The sequence below is a fragment of the Pongo pygmaeus genome, chromosome 15 (assembly GCF_028885625.2).
Source record: "Pongo pygmaeus isolate AG05252 chromosome 15, NHGRI_mPonPyg2-v2.0_pri, whole genome shotgun sequence".
In the NCBI taxonomy this organism is placed as follows: domain Eukaryota; kingdom Metazoa; phylum Chordata; class Mammalia; order Primates; family Hominidae; genus Pongo; species Pongo pygmaeus.
This window is the reverse complement of record NC_072388.2, coordinates 36162113-36184254: the sequence shown is the minus strand read 5'-3', so window position 1 is coordinate 36184254 and position 22142 is coordinate 36162113. Positions and strand designations below refer to the sequence as shown.

At 35.7% G+C, this 22142-nt stretch overlaps 1 protein-coding gene and 1 non-coding gene across 4 annotated transcripts in view; one reads left to right on the top strand and one right to left on the bottom strand.

Annotated features, from left to right (window-relative positions):
• Positions 1-873: 873 nt before the first annotated feature.
• TTC6 (tetratricopeptide repeat domain 6) overlaps positions 874-22142 on the bottom strand; it is a 242888-nt gene continuing 221619 nt past the window's right edge. Inside the window, exons 28-32 of one of the 3 annotated variants that reach the window (XM_054449043.2) lie at positions 18959-19169; positions 16562-16714; positions 15544-15714; positions 1932-2157; positions 874-1443 (exon numbers count right to left, since the gene is read on the bottom strand). In XM_054449043.2, coding sequence (XP_054305018.2) covers positions 1307-1443; positions 1932-2157; positions 15544-15714; positions 16562-16714; positions 18959-19169 — 898 coding nt within the window. In that variant the 3' untranslated portion in view covers positions 874-1306. The remainder of the gene's footprint in view (positions 1444-1931; positions 2158-15543; positions 15715-16561; positions 16715-18958; positions 19170-22142) is intronic. The other 2 variants (XM_063651570.1, XM_054449042.2) reach the window with 2 other exon arrangements.
• Positions 14999-15105, top strand: LOC129013502 (U6 spliceosomal RNA). The gene has a single exon (XR_008493962.1). It is a non-coding gene; the product is annotated as a U6 spliceosomal RNA (small nuclear RNA).

Genomic DNA, 22142 nt, shown 5'->3' with positions numbered 1-22142 from the left:
AAGAATTACTTAATTAACTAATTAAATAAAAATCAACATTCTATTGTGAAAATCTGGTACATCAAACTAAAAACAAAGAAAGCTGAGTGGAGAGAAGTATTCTTTCCAAACGCCTGCTCACAGTGAACACAGGTCTCTGAGGAGATGGAGATGTACTAGAAGAATAAAACCAAGAAGGAAAACAAACCAAATGAGGCAAATATGAGTAAATTAAAAGTTAGGAAGCCGGGCCTGGTGCAGTGTCTCATGCCTGTAATCCCAGCACTTTGGGAGGCGGAGGCGGGCCAATCGCCCTAGGTCGGGAGTTCGAGATCAGCCTGGCTAAAATGGTGAAACCCCATCTCTACTAAATATACAAAGTTAGCTGGGTGTGGTGGCACACGCCTGTAATCCCAGCTACTCATGAGGCTGAGGCAGGAGAATCACTTGAACCCAGGAGGTGGAGGTTGCAGTGAGCCAGGATAGCACCACTGCACTCCAGTCTGGGCAAGAGTGAGATTCCGTCTCCAAAAAAAAAAAAGTAAGCCTTTCTGTTATCAGTGAGGCAAAGGGAAAGAGTTCTCTGGTTAATTCAAAGATTCCTCAGAGACACTCTATAAATAATTTTTAGTTGTTTTATTTTCACTCATCAACTCCTGCAATGCATGAATTATAAATATATACAAATTTTACATGTGTTTATGATAGCTGCATTAAAGAGGCAGAGGGAACTATCTCAAGGAAACACGATGTCCAAAATTTTTATAGGTACTGTCCTAGAAGGCAGGCCACATGTAAAAGAGAAACACGTTTGTCTGTTGGAAGAATATAGGTATCAGGAAGAATATTGACCAGTATAGACATTATTTAAAGGAAAAGAGAAGGGTTGTACTTGAATTCAGTTTTTTATAGTCATCAGTTTGTTTATTTTTTAATCTGTATACTGTTTAATACATTGTCAGCAAGGACTGATGAAAAGGTCGATGGCACTTTTTCTACAATGCATAGTATTATTTCAAAAAGAATTAAAGAAAATATCTTAAATGTTAAGAAACATTCCTATTTAATTCCTTAAGAAACATTTTCCTTTAGATTCTGCAACCTTGGAAAAATTCAATTATCGAGGTATTCCAAATATGCAGAAAATGATATATGTTTTATAATTAATGTATAACAAACATTTTATTAAAATGCATAGAAGGTTATATGGAAGACTAAGCATAATGAATACAATAATGAAAACGGTAAAACCTTTTAGACAACAAATATGTTTCCGTTTCAGAGAGAACAGCTGTGTAAACTACTATAGCAACCACAGTCTATGTAATCATATAACTGAGGCATAGTCTTCAAGATCAAGTGCTTGGTTATAGTCAGCCATAGCTTCCTCAATCAGACCTATTTTACCACGAACTTTTGCTCTAAAATTATATACTAGAGCATCATTAGGTTTCAAAGACAGGGCTGCAAAAGAAAAAAAATCAAGATATGTTTAAGTCAGCACTCAAAAAATAGTCTCTTTTTTTACAAAAAAAAAATTGGATAAGAACTTTTAAAAATTAACTCAATGGATGAAATCAAGAACTTTAATACTTTTAATTTGAAAACATTTTTCTTCAAACAGAACTATTTAGTTAAATTAAAAATATTGAATTTTTCTAAGCAAACTAACTTGGGGAAACACAGTACAATGTCTTTCTTTGAAAGGTTGGCATTGTTTGTGTATAGTTTTATAATAATTCCCTATATCTCAGTTTACCTGCATTTAAGTTTTAAGTTAAGACATTACATAAAGGAACCTATATCGATTATATTAAGCACATGATATCTAAAACACTAATTCTTATGTAAGTTTATCTAAATAAATAGACCTAATGATTTTCTTCTTTTGTAGCCTAAAAATAATCACTTCAACCACTGTAATCTTAACAAAATAATTACCAAAAGTGTACCTTTATTAAGGTCTTCCTCAGCTAGTTCATACTGCTTTAAGCAGTAGTAGAAATGTGCTCTATTAAAATATACTGCAGCCCAAAGGGGACAGCTTTCAATTACATTTGCAAAATCTTCTTTGGCTTCTTCATATTTCTTTAATATTGTATTTGTAATAGCTCGATTCATGAGAACATATTCATTTTCTGGATCAAATTTTAAAGCTTTTGAGAAGTAGTCACTGGCCTACAAAATATGAAGATAATGATATATTTTAATTGGCAACTTACTATACAGAAATTTGAAGCACTTTTACTCTTAATTTTAAATTAAGGCCAGTGGCATACCAAGGGGGCAATAGAAGCATTTCATCCCAGGTACAGAGGTGCATTGTCTGCAGAGAATGTAAAAAGCTAAACCCAACCAAAAGTTGATCTGCTTTTTGTTATTACCATGTGTCAGCAATTCTAGACAATGTCAACGACATAACACTCCTGCTGGCTGGGTTAAAATGCTCCCACTGGCCAGGTGCGGTGGCTCACGTCTGTAATCCCAGCACTTTGGGAGGCCGAGGCGGGTGAATCACCTGAGGTCAGGAGTTCGAGACCAGCCTAGCCAACAAGGGGAAACCCCATCTCTACTAAAAATACAAAAACTAGCTGGGCATGGTGGCAGGCGCCTGTAATCCCAGCTACTCGGGAGGCTGAAGCAGGAGAATTGCTTGAACCTGGGAGGTGGAAGTTGCAGTGAGTGGAGGTCGCACCAATGCACTCCAGCCTGGGTGACAGAGCAAGACTCCATCTCAAAAAAAAAAAAAAAAATCCTCCCACTGCCTGTTACCCCAAATCCCAGATCCCTGTATAGAGCTACAAAATGTTAAAGCATAAAATAGAAAAGAAGGCCACAACAACAGGATAAAATACAAATTAGAAAAGTAACACTTTGGTTTTTGTCATTGGTTCTGTTTATGTGATGGATTACATTTATTGATTTGCATATGTTGAACCAGCCTTGCATCCCAAGAATGAAGCCAACTTGATCATGGTGGATAAGTTTTTTGATGTGCTGCTGGATTCAGTTTGCCAGTATTTTATTGAGGATTGTCGCATCGATGTACATCAGGGATATTGGCCTTAAAATTTCCTTTTTTTTTTTTCTGTTGTGTCTCTGCCAGGTTTTGATATCAGGATGATGCTGGCCTCATAAGGTGAGTTAGGGAGGATTCCCTCTCTTTCTATTGATTGGAACAGTTTCAGAAGGAATGGTACCAGCTCCTCTTTGTACCTCTGGTAGAATTCAGCTGTGAATCTATCTGGTCCTGGATTTTTTTTGGTTGGTAGGCTATTAATTACTGCCTCAATTTCAGAACTTGTTCTTGGTCTATTCAGAGATTCAGCTTCTTCCTGGTTTAGTCTTGGGAGGGTGTATGTGTCCAGGAATTTATCCATTTCTTCTAGATTTTCTAGTTTATTTGCATAGAGGTGTTTATAGTATTCTCTGATGGTAGTTTGCATTTCTGTGGGATCGGTGGTGTTATCCCCTTTATCATTTTTCTTACTGCGTCTATTTGATTCTTCTCTCTTTTCTTGTTTATTAGTCTGGCTAGCTGGAGGCATCACGCTACCTGACTTCAAACTATATTCCAAGGCTACAGTAACCAGGCATGGTACTGGTACCAAAACAGATATATAGACCAATGGAACAGAACAGAGGCCTCAGAAATAACACCACACATGTTACAACCATCTGATCTTTGACAAACCTGACAAAAACAAGAAATGGGGAAAGGATTCCCTATTTAATAAGTGGTGCTGGGAAAACTGGCTAGCCATATGTAGAAAGCTGAGACTGGATCCCTTCCTTACACCTTATACAAAAATTAACTCAAGATGGATTAAAGACTTAATCATAAGACCTAAAACCATAAAAACCCTAGAAGAAAACCTGGGCAATACCATACAGGACATAGACATGGACAAAGACTTCATGACTAAAACACCAAAAGCAATGGCAACAAAAGCCAAAATAGATAAATGGGACCTAATTAAACTAAAGAGTGTCTGCACAGCAAAAGAAACTATCATCAGAGTGAACAGGCAACTTATAGAACGGGAGAAAATTTTTGCAATCTATCCATCTGACAAACGGCTAATATCCAGAATCTACAAAGAACTTAAACAAATTTACAAGAAAAAAACAAACAACCCCATCAAAAAATTGGTGAAGGATATGAACAGACACTTCTCAAAAGAAGACATTTATGCAGCCAACAAACTTATGAAAAACTGCTCATCATCACTGGTCTTTAGAGAAATGCAAATCAAAACCACAATGAGATACTATCTAATGTCAGTTAGAATGGTGATCATTAAAAAGTCAGGAAACAACAGATGCTGGAGAGGATGTGGAGAAACAGGAATGCTTTTACACTGTTGGTGGGAGTATAAATTAGTTCAACCATTGTGGAAGACAGTGTGGTGATTCCTCAAGGATCTAGAACCAGAAATACCATGTGACCCAGCAATCCCATTACTGGGTATATACCCAAAGGATTATAAATCATTCTACTACAAAGACACATGCGCACATATGTTTATTGTAGCACTGTTCACAATAGCAAAGACCAACCCAAATGCCCAACAATAATAGATTGGGTAAAGAAAATGTGGCACATATATACCATGGAATACTATGCAGCCATGAAAAATGATGGGTTCATGTCCTTTTGCAGGGACATGGATGAAGCTGGAAACCATCATTCTCAGCAAAGTAACACAAGAAGAGAAAACCAAGCACTGCATGTTCTCACTCATAAGTGGGAGTTGAACAATGAGAATACATGGACACAGGGAGAGGAACATCACACACCAGGGATTGTCAGTGGGTGGGGGAAGGATATGTAAATGATGAGTTGATGGGTGTAGCAAACCGACATGGCACATTTACACCTATGTAACAAACCTGCACGTTGTGCACATGTACCCCAGAACTTAAAGTATAATTTTAAAAAAAAGTAAACAACAAAAAAAAGAAGAAAGAAAAGTAACATTTTGTGTACAAAAACAAAGTAAGAGCTCAACCACAAGGGAATTTTCAAAATAAGGTTCTAAGACATACAAAGAGAGATAAAAACTCAGTTACACCATAAAAAGGTATAAGAAAGAGAGAGGAAATATCAGCTTGTTGAAAAGACCAAAGACTCAAGATTATTCACAACTCATCATCAATCTGAAAGGGACCCTCAAGTTAGTCTGCAAAACAGCATTGGAGTCCTGGTCCAAGAACCATTTGCTAGAGCTCTGCAAGTACCAAAATTGAGAATAAACAATAAGTAGCTTTTATAGCATTTTGACATGGCTATGACATCCCAGCACTTGATCACATTTCTAGTAATTCGTTTTTATTGGGTTTTAGCAATGTATATTGATTTACAATATACTAGAATTTTTTTAACTGGCCTTTCACCACAAATAGTTGAGATGCTGATTAGACATCCTGCCAGTCAACTTAGAAATCTCTAACTCTGTGATGGATGAAAACCTGGCTCCTACTTTAAAACCTACCTTAAAGACAGAGTCACTTTTCACAGTATAGCTTGCCACTCGCCAATTACTTAACACTCAACTTTTTCCCAACCAAACACAATCTGGCTTATATTTCCCCTTATTCCATGAATTCTGTTGTTGCTAAAGTTGCAGATGTCCTCAAGCCTAATGGACACATTCTAGTTCTTGTCTTCCATGACATTTCTGTGGCATGGACACCTTTGGTCTCTCCTTCCTTCTTAAAATTCTCTCTGTCACTGAACTATTTTCCTCTATGTTTCCCGAAGATCTGTCCTCTATTCACTTCCATCATGGATAATATGGAACACTGATTGCAAGTGGCTGGGAGCCCAGACCATAGAGTCAGATTGCTGGGTTTACATCCTGCCTCTTCTTTGGGTGAGTTACTAAAACTCTATTTGCATCAGTTTCCTCATCTATAAAACAAAGGTAACAAATAAAACTCCACTTCCAGTGTTGATGTGAGGGTTAAGTGAACTAATATGTAACGTACTGAGAACAATATGCAGAAAGTAGTAAGGACTCAATCAATTATTACTTATATATCATGTTTTTCCCAGTGTCCATACATGGAGAGGGAACATCACCTTTAGGCAATACTCCATGAACTTTGCTTCCTCTTAATTAGGTAATTAGCTCAAGATGTAAAATCCATCTCATCCCTGGGACAGGTTGGGGGGAGGGAGGAGAGAACTGACATCCTTCTGTGAAGAGCTTGAAGAGGATTCACTCCTGAAGAGAAGGCTGCACCCCCAGTTCTCAGAAATGAGTCAAGGGAAAAACTCCAAGCCAGGCCAAGACTTTCTTCCTGAAGTAATTTAGACTTCATTTTAATTCACCAATAAATTATCAATAAAGAAGACACAATTATACATCACAAGGCATACCTTCAATCATGTAAAAGCAAATTCTTTTTCTCATGTAAGAGAAAAGAACTTTGAACTGTGCAACTTTCTACTATAGCTTCCAAATATATTACTTAGAAAATGAAACCTATAAACTTAATGAGGTTACTTGAAGTATCAGAATATTAACTATGAAGCAATTAGAGGCTAAAGGTATCTACCACAACAGATGGTCTTGATTTTTTAATAATTGGTCTAATGCCCTTATGTTGTAATTAATTAAAAAGCAGATCCAGTTATTTTTTAATGTCACCTGTAGTTCATAATGTATGCAAGTAGTACATCCAACTGTGGTTTAAGATCATTAAATCACATTAAGTGGTTATCATTAAGTCACTAAAGATAAAAGAAGCCAGATCACATACATTTTTTAACCCTCTAGAGTGTATTAGATCAACTGAGGGACACTTCCTCCTAGCCTAAGTCTTACCTCCATTATAGTCAGAAATAAGGGGATGAGGGTAGAGGGTGACAGGGAATAGAAGCCATTTTCTCTACAAAGGAGGCTCAAAGCATACTAGAATAGCTGAATACCTGTTCCCAAAGTCTGCTAGTCTCTGGAGGGAGTGTGCACTGTAAAGCTCAGGCATACAGTATATCAAGTCAAAGGATGGGACATATTTTATATGAAATATATGCCCAGATAATTTGTCTATACTTTGGAGGGAATAGAGTTATACTTTTAAAAAAAAATTTAAACTACACTTTAGATCTAACCAAATACTTTCCTACATGATGCCCATATAGTAATCAAAGACAAATGAGTGAAAAAGGTGGAGATCTCCCTTTCATGCAGATCTTAAACATCTATGGAAATAGAAAATTGCCCTGGGAATTTTATTTGCCGTAATCACATTAACTAACTACAATGCACATAAATATTTCTAGGATCCAGCCAGAGACTGATCTGAGTTTGGTTAAGTTAGAGACAATTGATCTTTGAGCAATTGTCTTTGCTGACAGGATAGATGTAAAACTGACAGGATTAGATGACATTAGCTTAAGGACGTAAGAAAGAGAAAGTTATGGTTGACTCTGACATTTCTATTCAAGTGACTTTATGGAAGATGACAACTCAAATTGAGAGAGGATTTATATGAAGAAAGCTCGGCTGAGGATAATGGATGGAGAGATCAATTCAGAATGGGCTTTAATGAACTTGTAAAATATCCAGTTTTAGCAACTCTTAAATATGGGTTAGGAGCTCAGAAGAAAGGAGGGTTTCAAGTAGTGTAAGTCATGAGAATAAATGGACTTTCTGAGCAGAGAAATGTAGAGATAAGAGGGCAGGGTGTGATTCCTGCCCCTTAACAAGAATCTTACAGAGTAAGGAGATAGAGATCAACACAGAAACAACTGCATGACATAAAGCAATATTGAATCTGTATAGAGAGAATTATATACAAAGCAAGAAAGACTCAAGATCTCATTTTGAAATTTAAAACTACAAACCTCAAATGAGGACTTAATGTTGTTACACTCTAATATGTTCATCTTACCACTTTCTAACACAATTATTTAACATTTTCTCTCTTCTCTTTAAAACTTCTAGCCACCTTGTCTTTCTTTCTTAACCGTTCACTCCCACTGTTAACTGGTGACTAATACTTGTATCCATGGAGAAGGTAAAATCAATAGATAGGATTACATACTATCAAAATCTACATTCAACTGTGCCCAAACCCTCTGCCTTCCCTAATGACATAATGGGTAGTGTGTTCTGCTCCCATCAAGGGCCATATCTGCAACTTCCAAACTCTTAACTTCATCAAATTCTCAAAGATTTTGATGCTAATTATCCCTGACACTCTCATTTACCAACAATTTACTAGTTTATTCTTATTAACATTGGAGCATAAATTGGTATCTCTCATCTTAAAGACACACACACACAAAAAAACCTCTTACCCTCAAAGTCTCAAAGACAATAAAAAAAAATCACCAGGAAAAAATAGTATTTCTACAATGAAAAGTAAAATTATAACATTTCACACCACACTCACCCTGCCACAGACACCACTGGTGCTTACACACCCAGCCCAGGGGCCCAAAGATTGACCTTCCCAGCCTACTGCCCTAACTGCCAGTGCCTATGTGCCCTGCTAGGAGTGCAAAGACTGGCCACCCAGGGAAAACCACTGCCTGCAATGGCCCCCATGTGCTACCTCAGGGCCTGAGGACTGGAATGCCTGGCATCACTATCTCCAGCGAAGCTTCACCACAGTGTCCACAAACAACCACAGCCTAAGCCACCAAGGAACTCACAGACATCACTGATGTTGATTACAGATGAAGTAATCATATGGAGACTATAGTACTCTATGGTGCCCACCCATAACCAAAGCCAAAATACCCTATTCAACTCACTTTATAGATATATCTACAGAAAAAAGTCTTTCCCTATGGAAGCTACTTAATAAAATTGGAAGAAGTGATGGTTACACCAGATGAGCAGGTATCAATGTAAGGACACAAGAAACATGAAAAAGCAAAGAAATACACCTCAAAAGGAGTGCAATAAATCTCCAATAGCAGACCCCAAAGAAAAGAAATTTTGTGAAATGTTTGAAAAAGAATTCAAAATATTGACCTTAAAGAAATTTAAAACAAAAGAACACAGATAAACAATACAAAGAAATAAAAAAAATTCATGATTTAGATGAGAAATCGAACAAAGATACATATCATAAGAAAATAACCAAAGAGAAATACTGGAACTGAAGAATTCAACGAATGCAATAAAAAAATACAATCAAGACATTCAACAATAGACTAGGTAAAATAGGAGAAATAATTCCTAAACTTGAAGACAGGTCTTTAGAAATGACCTAGTCAGACAACAATAATAAAAAGAATAAAAACGAATGAAGAAAGCTTACATCATATATAGGATACCATTGAGTGAACAAATATTCAATTTTGGGAGTTCAAAAGAAAAGAAAAAGTCATAGAAAACCTATTCAGTAAAATAATAACTGAAAAGTTCTCAAATATTGGAAGAGATATACATATAGATACAGGAAGCTCAAATGTCCCCAGACAGATTCAACCCAAAAACGCCCTCTCCAAGGCACATTATCATCAAGCTGTCAAAAGTCTAAGACAAAGAGAGAGTTTTAAAAACACCAAAAGCATCAAGTCACATATGAAGGAATTTCTGTCAGACTAATAGCTGATTTCTCCACAGAAATCCTATAAACCAGGAGAGAATTAGATGATATATTCAAAGTTCTGGGGGGTGGGGGAGAAGAACTCTTAGGCAAGAATACTATACCCATCAAAGTTATTGCTCAAAAATGATGGAGAAATAGTGTTTCCCAGACAAAGACTGAGGAAATTCATCACCATGAGACCAGTCCTACATGAACTGCTTAAGAGATTTTTACATCTGGCAGCCAAAAGACAATATCCACCATCATAAAAAATACACTAAAATATAAAACTTACTGAAACAACAGACACACAAAGGAGAAGGTGAAAGGAATCAAATGGTATCATTATAGAAAGCTGCGAAATTTTATTATCAAAGATAAGCAATAAGAAAGAAAAAAAGGAACAAATATAGAAAACAATAAGAAAACAACAAATTGACAGAAATAAGTCCTTACCTATCGAAAGAACTCAGAATGTAACCAGTTTAAATTTCCCAATTAAAAGATATAGACTGACTGAATGGATAATAAAACAAGACCCAGCTATATGCTGGCTACAAGAAACACATTTCACCCATTAAGGACACACATGACTGAAAGTTAAGAGATGTAAAAAGATATTTCCTACAAAACAGAACCCAAAAGAAGGAGTTATATCAGACAAAATAGACTTCAAGTCAAAAAACATAAGAAGAGACAAACAATGTCATTATATAATAATAAAGAGATCAGTTCAGCAAGAAATATAACAATTGTAAACATATATGCATCAAACACTTGAACACCCAGATATATAAAGCAATTATTATAGGTAAAAAGAGAGAGCTAGACCCATTAATAATAAAACAATAGTTGGGGACTTGAACACCTCACTCGGCATTGGACAGATTATCTCGACAGAAAATCAACAAAGAGACAGCAGACTTAAACTGCACTATAGACCAAATGAACCTTACAGACATTTATGGTACATTTCATCCAACAGCTGCAGAATACTCATTCTTTTTTTTTTTTTTTTTTTTTTTTTGATGGAGTCTCACTCTATCACCAGGCCAGAGTGCAGTGACACAGTCTCAGCTCACTGCAACCTCTGCCTCCCAGGTTCAAGTGATTCTTCTGCCTCAGCCTCCTGAGTAGCTGGGACTACAGGTACGCACCACCACACACAGCTAATTTTTGTATTTTTAGTAGAGGCGGGGTTTCACCATATTGGCCAGGATGGTCTTGATCTCTTGACCTCATGATCTGCCCACCTTGGCCTCCCAAAGTGCTGGGATTATAGGCATAAGCCACCACGCCTGGCCAGAATACCCATTCTTATCAGTACATGGAATATTCTCCAGGATAGGCCACATGTTAAAACACAAAACAAGTCTCAACAAATATTAAAAATCAAAATCACATCAAGTATCTTCTCAGACCACAAGGGAATAAAACATTAACAACAAGAGAAGCTTTGGAAATTAAGTAAGCAAATGAAAATTAAATAATATGCTCCTGAACAACCATTGGGTCAATAAAGAAATTCAGAAGGAAATCAAAACAATTCTTGAAACAAATGAAAATGGAAACACAACATACCAAAACCTACAAAATGCAGCAAACCTAAGAGGGACGTTTATAGAGTTGAATGCCTACATCAAAAAAGTAGAATGATTTCAAATAAACAATGTAATAATGCACCTCATAAAACTGGAAAAGTAAGAACAAGCCAAGCCCAAAATTAGTAAAAAAAAAAAAAAAAAAGAAAGAAAAAAAAAGAAAAGAAATAATAAATATCAGAGCAGAAATAAAGACTTAAAAAATACAAAACATCAATAAAATGAAGTTATATTTTGGTAAAGATAAACAAAACTGATAGCTAGACTAACTAAAAAATGAGAGAAAAGACCCAAATAAACAAAACTGAGAAAACTGGGTATCCATTTGCAGAAGAAAGAAACTAGACCCGTCTCTCCCTATGTACAAAAATCAAATCAAAATGGATTAGACTTAACTGTAAAACCTGAAATTATAAAACTACTAGAAGAAAACATTGTGGAGATGGTTCAAGACATTGATTAATATGGCACAGATTTTTCGAGAGTTAAGACCACAAAAGCACAGGCAACAAAGCAAAAACAGACAAGTGGGTTTATATCAAGCTAAAAAAGCTTCTGCATAGGAATGGCAATAATCAACAGGGTGTAGAGAAAACCTACAGAATAGGAGAAAGTATTTGCAAATTATTCATCCAATGAGGAATTAATAACCAGAATATATAAAGAACTCAAACAACAGCAACAAAAAAAATCTCATTCCCATTAAAAAGTGGGCAAATGATCTGAAAAGACATACAGCCAACAGATCTATAAAAAAAAGTTGAACATCACTAACCATCAGAGAAGTACAAATTAAAACCACAATAAGATATTATCTCACCTTAGTTAAAATGGCTATTGTCCAGAAAAAAGCAAACAAAGAAAAACACACACAAAAAAAATACATCTGGCAAGAATACAGACAATGGGAGCTCTAGTACACTAATGGTGAGAATGTAAATTAGTAGAGCTATTATGGAAAACTGTATGAAGGTTCCTCAAAACAATAGAACTATCATATGATCCAGCAATTCCATTGCTGGGTATATATCTAAAACAAAGGAAATCAGTATATTGAAGAAATATTTGCACTCCCAGGTTTGTCCCAGAAGTATTCACAACAGCCAAGATATGGAATCACCCTAAGTGTCCATCAGCGGATGAATAAAGAAAATGTGTTACATATATGCAATGGAATACTATTATGTCATTAAAAAGAATAAAATCCTATTATCTGCAGCAACATGGGTGAGCATAGGGGACATTATGTTAAGCGAAATAAGCCAGGTACAGAAAGACAACACATGTTCTTGCTCATATTTGGAGGCTTAAAAAACACAACTTCGTCTCATAAACAGAGAGAGTAGAATGATGGTTACAATTGGCTGGGACGGGTGGACGCGGGGATGAAGACAGGTTGGTTAATGGGAACAAAAATACAGTTATATGGAAGAAATAAGTTCTAGTATTTGATAGCACAGCAGGGTGACTATAGTTATAATTTATTGTATATTTCAAAATGGCTAGAAGATTTGAAATATTCTCATCATAAAGAAATGATAAATGTTTGAGGTGATGCATATTCCGATTACTTTGATTTCATCATTACACATTGTATGCACGTATCAAAATATCACATGTGCCCCATAAATATGTACAATTAGTATGTATCAATAAAAAATATAACATTCTGAAATAAAGTGATTTTTTAAAAATTCATTTAAAAAATTTATTTTAGAAAAAAATTTTTAAGGAAGCAATTGCTGTCAAGAAAAAATGAATCAGAAATACAGGAACCCAGAAAAGAGGTGACCAGGAAAGGATGGCATGGAAATAGGATAGAACTAGAAAAATAAAATAAAAAGGAAACCTGACTTATAAGGTCCGCAGGGATAACAGGTATCTCAGGAAACAGTATGAAGATTTAGAAAAAATGCAAAAGAAAGACAAAGAAAATGAAACAGACATTAAGAAATAAAAAAAATTTAGAATAAATCAAAATTAAGGAATATATGACATCTATATAATTGGTATCCCCTGTGAAGAAAATCAGAACAATGAAACAGAAAAAAAACACGTTAACTGAATTCAACAACACTTATCTGAAATCTATGTACTGAAAACATATACTGTGTACTCGATAAATTTAACCTGCAGTGGTCAACTCTAAGGCATACCTTGGTAAAACTTTTCCCTTAAAAAAAAAATGTGGTTATCTTGACAAAAAAGATTAAATTGCTTTTAAGAAAAAGAAAATCTGGTTTGCATCATGCTTCTTGACACCAACATATACCACCAAAAAAGAAAGCAGCACTTACAAGACACTCAAGGAAAGAAAAATGAGTCAAGGAGCCATGATGTCTTAAGGTATAAAATAGGCTACAGGCAAACAGCTATCAACATGCAAAACTCCAAGGAATATTGTTCTCAGGAGCCCCTCCTTAGAACTCTACCAAAGGACTAATTTCAGACAACCAAGAAATTATTGCGGGAAGGGGAGTTTGGCAAATAGTCTGGTGATGAGAACTGAATGAATATATTTAACCGAAGAACTAAGACTAAAGTGTGCAATAAGGGTAAAAAAACAATACATAAATATTAAATCTTCAGGTAGTGTAGAAATAATAAAACTTACAACAAAATGGGAGAATTAATTTATGTGTTGCCCAAGTGAACCCACAGTAACTATGGTTTATCTTGGACTGAGAGATTTATTCAAGTATCCTGTTATTAGGGGGTTCCTATATATTTCTTTTTACATCTCTTGTAATGTCTGCTTTGTGAAAATTGCTGCTACACTATTTCATGTATAGATATTTATACCTATTATATATGCATTATGAATTATAGCCTTCAGCACTACAGATTTCCTCCTTTGTTTCTTTTAATACTCTGTGGAACAAATTCTCCTTTGTGTGATATGAGGATCATGACCTCTGAGGCCTTCTGATTTGCTTTGCCTGGTATTCCTTTGCTTTTCCTTTATTTTCAACTTTTAAAATCCTTTGTTTTTGGTATGTCTCTTTTATACTATATAGAATCGGATTTTACTTTGAGAGCTAATTTGAAAATATTTTTCTTTTAATAGGCAAGTTAAGCCCATTTAATTTTGGCATGATCAATACATTTGATCTTAGTTCTGTTATTTTATGTAATGCAAGTGTGTTTATGTTAAAGGTATTTTGAAAGTATTTAACTCTCTGGTTATTTTTTGGCTTTTTTCAGTTTTTGTGATATTTAGGAAGGTTTACAGTTTTGCTGTAGTATTAATGTTAATACTCTTAGTTTAGTTTCTCTACTATGAACAACAATAAAACTACCCTGTAAACTCCTCCTCTCTCTCATTCATTATTCAATTTTAGTAATTTTTTTAAAAAAGTTTATCCTCATAAAGTTTCACCCTCATGAAAAGGGTGAAAATAAATTAATTAAGCTTCCAACTCAAAAAGATAAAGAATAACAAGATAAATTGAAGGAAAGCAGAAAAAAGAGTGATTATAAATAAAAAGCAAAAATTTCAAAATTAAGAGTTTGAATCATGTAAATGCATTATGATTCAAATGAAATAAATTCAAAAAATAGAAAATATCATCATCTAATGACCCAACATTTTTGTTTCAGATATTATGAATTGAAGTTCAAAGAGATTAAGGTGTCACACAAAACCAGAACTAAAATCCAAGTCTTCTTACTCCCAGTCCAGTGTTCCCATGGCAGAAATTTGGAAAAAGTATAAATTAAGGTGAGTTAGATAATCATAAGGAGCGTCTTCAAGGAAGTCTAAGTGGGGGAAAGAACAGAGGATTCCAGGCTGGAAGCTAGTGACAATAGATATCCCAAGGCAAGTCCTCACACTTGGGGAAGTCCAAAAGAATGTTTACTGGATGCTCACTTCGGCAACATATACACTAAAATTGGAAAAATACAGAGAGGATTAGCATGCCCCCTGTGCAAGGATGACATGCAAATTCATGAAGCATTTCATATGTTTCAGGGAAAGAAGGATAAAATATCAAGGAGCATGAGAAAACTTTTGGTGCTGATAGATATGTTTATTATCTTTATTGTAGTGATGATTTTGCAGGTTTACACATGTCAAGACATCAAATTGTACATTTTAAATATGTGCGATTTGTTGTACGTCAATTATGTCTCAATAAGATTCTAGCAAGACATTTATTATGATAAAATATAAAAGAAAAAAGTGTTTACAAGTGTTGTTGATGATAATGAGGAGAATAAATCCATAGAGGCATACATATTTAATGGATAAATTATAAACATTCTTATGAAAGATAGCATTTTAAATAAAAGAGCTAATAGCCAATGCATTATTAGCCTGAGATTGTATGAATTATATTTTGAAGCTATATATAATAAAGAAAGCATTTCATGTCAAAAAGAAAGCATTAAGTAAAACTCACATTACCTGGGAAAACTGCCTGTGGTGAAAGTAGATATTTCCTGCATTAAAGTAAGCCAGCGAGTACTTGGGGTTTAGAGAAATTGCATCTTGGTAGTCTTTCATTGCATTCTGTTTGTGGCCCATAAACTCATGAATCACCCCACGATTTGTTAAGAATTCTGCTGTAGTGTTGATCTGCAGTATAATATTATGATTATTTAACATGGGGGAATAGTATTTACCTCTGATGTCATGTCTGCCAAAATGAACATTAGGGAATCTACTTGTGGGAAATGAGTAATTTTATAGTGCATGTAAAACCCCAGTAGAACAAATATTTTGAGAAAGGAGTTGGTATGAAGTTGGTTTAGTGTCAACACTTTGTTGATTTGGTTGCAATAAAACAAATAATCTTAGCGTTTTTTCACTCAGTTCCTTTCCAAGGAATAGACAAAGTGGAAAAGTTTATCTGCTTAGCTGTTAAGCTAGAGAAGAAATTAAATTGCATAGTTAACAGGCTTATTTGTCCTATGTAGTAGTAATTATCTTTCAGTTCTTTCCTTTTTCTCATCTCAAACACTACAACATCTGCCCAAATCTACAGAATCAAAACCCAAAAGCTAGAAGTAAAGAAGAGTTTCTGTCAGTGCATTCAACATAAGATTTTTACTTGTCATTTCACTACAGGAAGATTCTGGGGATTTACATTGTTCTCTCTTTAGTCCCTTCAAACCTAGAACACTATTTTATGTTATGCATTCACTCTGTATTACAAAATAATATTGATGTCCCATGAAAGTATAAAGCGTATTTACTGAAAGCGACCAACATTTATCAGGACTTTGGGGTTTTAGTGCATTTAGATTATAAAATTGGCAAGCCATAACTCTTTACCCTAGGGATCACTTGGGTTAAAAAAAAACACAAAACATTATTTTCTCCATAAGTCGCTTTAAAAAGCTAACAGAGAACTTCTTACTTGAACCTATTCATTGACAGTGTTAATTTATGCTAATAATAATATAATCTAAGATGGTTTTACCTTCATGGCAGCATTAATATCCTGCATTGCAGCAAAATTATTACCCATCTGAAGACAGACCACAGCTCTTCCTTCATAGGCTAGGTAGTTCTTTGGATCAATATCTATGGCAATGGTAAAGTGGTTCCAAGCTTTCTGGAATTTTCCTTGGGCCTAAAATAATTTTCCAATTACACGAAGTAGGAAATAGTCCATAACATGACAAACGTTTATGATTCTGACTCAATCAAATAAAACCTTTACTAAGGGTATATTTATGCCATGCTAAATCTAAGTTCTTTCAAACCAGAAAGTAGGCATACTGAATGCATACTGTGGCTGCATTCAGTTGACTCATTACCTCTGAGTATTTATGACGAAATTTTAATTAATTAAAATAAATTTAACTTCAGAGTCATCTCCCGTACTAATCCTGGACAACATAAAATCATAGCCACCATGTGAAACGCCAGTGGTTTTTACCAACACAGAAAAATTTGCATTGAGCTGCACACACATAAGGAGGGATTGTATTTATCTGGTAGGCACTGAATCTCCAGTTATAGATAATATATACATAATATACATAATAAAATCAATATGTATTGAATAATAAATTAATAAACTAATGGTGTAAAACATATTCTGATAAATCACGCCAGCATCTGGAGTTTTAGAATCATTATACGTATTCCATGGAAAATACATGTAAATCTACCAAGCTTCTGTTTATACCAAATGGAAAAGAAAGAAAAAGGTCAGGAGAGGGGCATTGTTAACAGAACGATGTCAGAGTGCTTCCTAGAGAAGACCAGCTGGCAACTAAATGCCTCCACAGGAAGGCAGTGAGTTAATAAATTCAGTACAGTCTGGAGTCTGTCTTTTTTTCTGATGGGCTAAAAAAACCCATCTTGCCAGGATCTCGGAAGCTGACTCACTTTAACCAAGCTGAGCCTAGGGACTCTCATATAAAAGTAAAAAGAAATACAACTGTTAAGGGAACAAGACCCTGTTTCCTGATCATCAAATCTTCTCTCTCTGGGTAAACCATTTGTAAATCCACACTGTCAACACAAGCTCATTTAATAAACAAGGAATCAGGCAAATTGAGATTAGATTATTAGGATATTAAATAGCAAACTGCCTCACAGTAAGATCTCTGTCATCTGCTCCAGACCACATCTGTTGTGCTCATTTCTATATTTCTAGTGCTAGGCAAATAGTAAAGGAATCTGTAAGTATTTGTTGAACAAACTGTTGCTCTTTCCCCAGACAGAACTCAGATGGGACTAACTCTCCTTTTGCAGTCCTCCTTCCTGACTCAATTCTTTACACTGCTGTGCTTTTCAATTCTTTTTCAGGTTGCTATACACCCAGTGAGATCATCATAAAATGCAAATTTGATGTCACTTCTCCTATTAATGCAATTCACATTTTTAACTGGACCATAAGGCCTTTAACTCCAGCTTCATCTCATCTCATGCCCTGCTCCCTTTGCCCATAACATTCCATTCACTTGGGCCCTCTTGTCTCCTTCTTACAAGACTTTCTGATGGGCGGGTTTCACTCTACGGAACACTGTATCCTAGCCACAGCCCCTGCTTTCACACCTCAACATTGTTAATTTCTCAAAAAGCTTTCTCTCACCTCTCAAACAAAGCTAGGTTATTTTTCTACAAGTTATACTAAAACTCATCCTTTTCCTTTGTTGCACTTATCAAGATTATAATCAATTATTCATACGATTAATTGTTTGATGCCTATCTCTCCACTGGGTAGTAAACTCTGCAAGAAGAAGGAAGTATAATCTTGTTCATTGCTATACCCCTAGGCCTAGAGCAGTTTCCGTTCTATATGTAGTGCTCAGTTAATGTCTGTCGAATGCAATGAATGATGATGATCTTAACACATTTCACTGGATTGCAGTCAGCTCTAGCTGCCTTGGAAATCCCTCTCTTTAAATGGACTTTGCAAATTTCTACTGTGATCCAGTAATGGCTAATTTTCTTCCCTTTAGCTTTCCACTAATGCAATAGGACAAAACCTGTGGGGCCTAGGTATATAAGCTAGTAAAATAAATGTTACCCAGGTTTTTATAGATGAACTTCATCAGGCAAATTTTAAAAGTTGTTTGTAAGTGAGAAGGAAGGTAGGGAGGGGTGCAGACATAAACGAAGCTCAGGTTCAAAAGATTTTCATCTAACCAGCCTACCAGCTCCCCAGGCTGATCCAGATCCAGGCAGTCTCTCTATAACTAACTAAACTCCTGCTCCCACTGCTACTCTGTAACCTAAAAGTAAGGAAAAGGTAAATGTTCATAACCAAAGAAATAACATATACTCCCATTGCCAGGAAAGAGCCAAATATATTCTTTCTCCCCAAAAGATGCTTTTAATGCTCAAAATGTTGCTATATTACCTGCAAATTATAGCCAAAACTAATTCTGGCTTTCATGTATGCTGGATTAATATGCAGTGCTTTCAGAAAGTCTTTCTGTGCTTGCTTGGTGGCTTCATCATGACCGTATTCCATGTAAGAATTTCCCCGTCCAACATAAGCATCCAGAAAACATGGGTTAATTTTAAGAGCCCAGGTAAAGAAATTGACAGCTTCTTCAAATTCATTAATTCTGCAGATAAATAAAAATATTGATGCCTTCTGGTGAACTGATGCATTCTGGTGACATATACAATGTTTTCCTGTAACTGACTTTTCCATAAAGATTTGAATTGACTCATTAAAAAATCTCCATTTCTATTATCCATTGTAGGAGGTAGGCACATAAGTCCATATGACCTAAGGAAGTGTGACAGGTCCTTTGAAGATTTTGGTAAAAGGAAAGACAGCAAGAAAGGGTCATTTTCATAGCAGAATGTGATGGGATGATATTCTGGATCTTTTTCAAGTTATCAAAGTCCACATGGCATTCTTATATCTGTTTTTAACAGGTATCAATTACTAGTATAGAAAAACATATGCTACTATTGATGAAATGTACTTTCAAAATTAGATTAAACTTATTTATATGTATTTAATATTTCCTTATACAATGAAAACAGCCAGATTTTCATCACATGGGAGTCCTTACATCAGATCTCCTATAAAGGCAGGCCATTTCACTGTGGACACCAGGAGACGAGGGGAGAGAAAAAAGTAAAATGCATTTTATTTATCAACTTGTGAATGTATTTGGCTAAATGATAACTCTCTCTGTCCTCCCTAATTACTCTCTTGTGGTGGAGGTTAAGGCTGTTAAAGGCATCAAATATTTGTTCATGGGCATATAAAGGCACTTCTCCATTTCATATGCATATCTAATAATAATATTTAGTTTCAATTAACATGGAGAGAGTCTAGGATTTTTGAAAATGGAATGGAATAAGGAAACTAGTAACTAGCACTGTTTACTTACCAGGTACTGTGCTAAGTACTTAACATATGGTATTTCCTTTAATACTTCCAACAATTCTGTAAGCTAGTTATAATTATCTACATTTTACAGATGAAAGGAAAATTATGGCACAGAAAAGTTTGCACATAGGTAACAGCATAGTAACTAACATACTATGTTTGCACAGAGAAAATATCTGAGATTCAGGTAAGCCTTACTTCAAAATCCATGCTTTTCCACACAGCCACCTCTACCACACATTCTGCACCTATTATATACCTGTGGTTGGTGCACAAGAACCAGTGAGCTGGTATCTCAACAAGGTAGCCAGAAGAAAGTCTTGGAGTTTAGATTTGAGCCTGAACATGCAAATTAATATTAATTTTTCAAGGTTGTTACAAGGATCAGATGACAACATGTGAAGAACACCTAGCACAGAAACCTTCACCCAATAAAGATTATATCTCCCTTCCATTCTCTTCATTACTTCTCAAACAGGTTTCAAATTTTAATAAGATGTATCACTACTTTGCCAATTTTTCCTTTATAAAATACATGGAACCCAGGATAAACTGTTCCAGAAATTATCATCTTCTAGAGGTTACTCAAGAGTATCTCTTAAACCAGTGATTCCCAAACTACCCCTTCCTTCATGAAAGTTGCCCCAGGTTCCACCTACACTATCATTTACTAAATATTTTCTTTTAAGTCAACTCACTTTTTTTACTTAACTAAATTTATTTTTAAAAGCAAATTAATTTAAATACCATAAGTTGAAAAATTATCTCATGCCATAAATAAAATAATAAGCAAAAATAATAAGCTTGGAGCTGGATACTTTACTCTGCAGAAAACAGCCTGAGTGCTGCACCATCGATTACAAACAAAGTTTTTAAAGACTAGCTCTGGCCGGGCGCGGTGGCTCACGCCTGTAATCACAGCACTTTGGGAGGCCGAGGTAGGTGGATCACGAGGTCAGGAGTTCGAAACCAGCCTGGCCAACATGGTGACACCCCGTCTCTACTAAAGATACAAAAATTAGCCAAGTGTGGTGGCAGGCCCCTGTAGTCCCAGCTACTCGGGAGGCTAAGACAGGAGAATCGCTTGAAACTGGAAGGCAAAGGTTGCAGTGAGCCGAGATCGTGCCACTGCACTCCAGCCCGGGCAACAAAAGCGAAACTCCGTCTCAAAAAAAAAAAAAAAAAAAAAAAAAGGCTAGCTCTTAGCTGACACATTCTCCTTGATGTGTTCAGAAGGTTTGATAAAGAATTCATTTTGAAACTGAAAGGCAATTCAGTTTCTCACAATGTGATACAGTATTTTTTTAATGCTTGTCCAGGCCATGAAAAATAACAGGTACTTGCGATACTTGCTCCATGTTTTCCCAAATGTGGTGCAACAGGTGTTCTTCTAGAAGATCACACAACAATCCACAGTGAAGCTTTAAGAAAGCTTGCTTATGATGTTACAAGCAAGCAAAGGTTAACGTCCACATATGGGAATCAGATGCTGCCTTTTGAGTTACTCAGAAAACACAAGGTCACTTTCCTCAAGTAGTATACAATGAAATTGTGCTCTTTTTCCTGATAATTGGCACTATTTAAGAAGTAAAAGTTGGGCCAGGCACGGTAGCTCATGTCTGTCATCCCAGCACTTTGGGAGGCCGGGACAGGTGGATCATCTGGGGTCAGGAGTTCAAGACCAGCTTGGCCAACATGGTGAAACCCCCTCTCTACTAAAAGTACAAAAAACTAGCCAGGCATGGTGGTATGCACCTCTAGTCCCAACTACTTAGAAGGCTGAGTCATGAGAATTGCTTGAACCCGGGAGGCAGAGGTTGCAGTGAGCCGAGGTCATACCATTGCACTCCAGCCGGGGCAACAGAGTAAGACTCCATCTCAAAAAAAAAAAGAAAAGAAAAAAGAAGAAGAAAGAAGAGGAAGAAGAGGAAGAAGAAGAGGAAGAAGAAGAAGAGGAAGAGGAAGAAGAAGAAGAAGAAGAAGAAGAAGAAGGAGAAGCCCACTTTGCCTTTCCAAGTGCCTTCTCACTGTAGTATAACAATAATTCTAAACATAGCATAACAAATTCCTTATCAGGAATAATAGTCATTCTGTGTAAAATGCATTTAGTTGACAGGTTTTGTTGTGTTTAGTATTTCTATCTGTGGGTAGTGAAGCATTTACTTATGATGCATATCTATGGTGACCATGT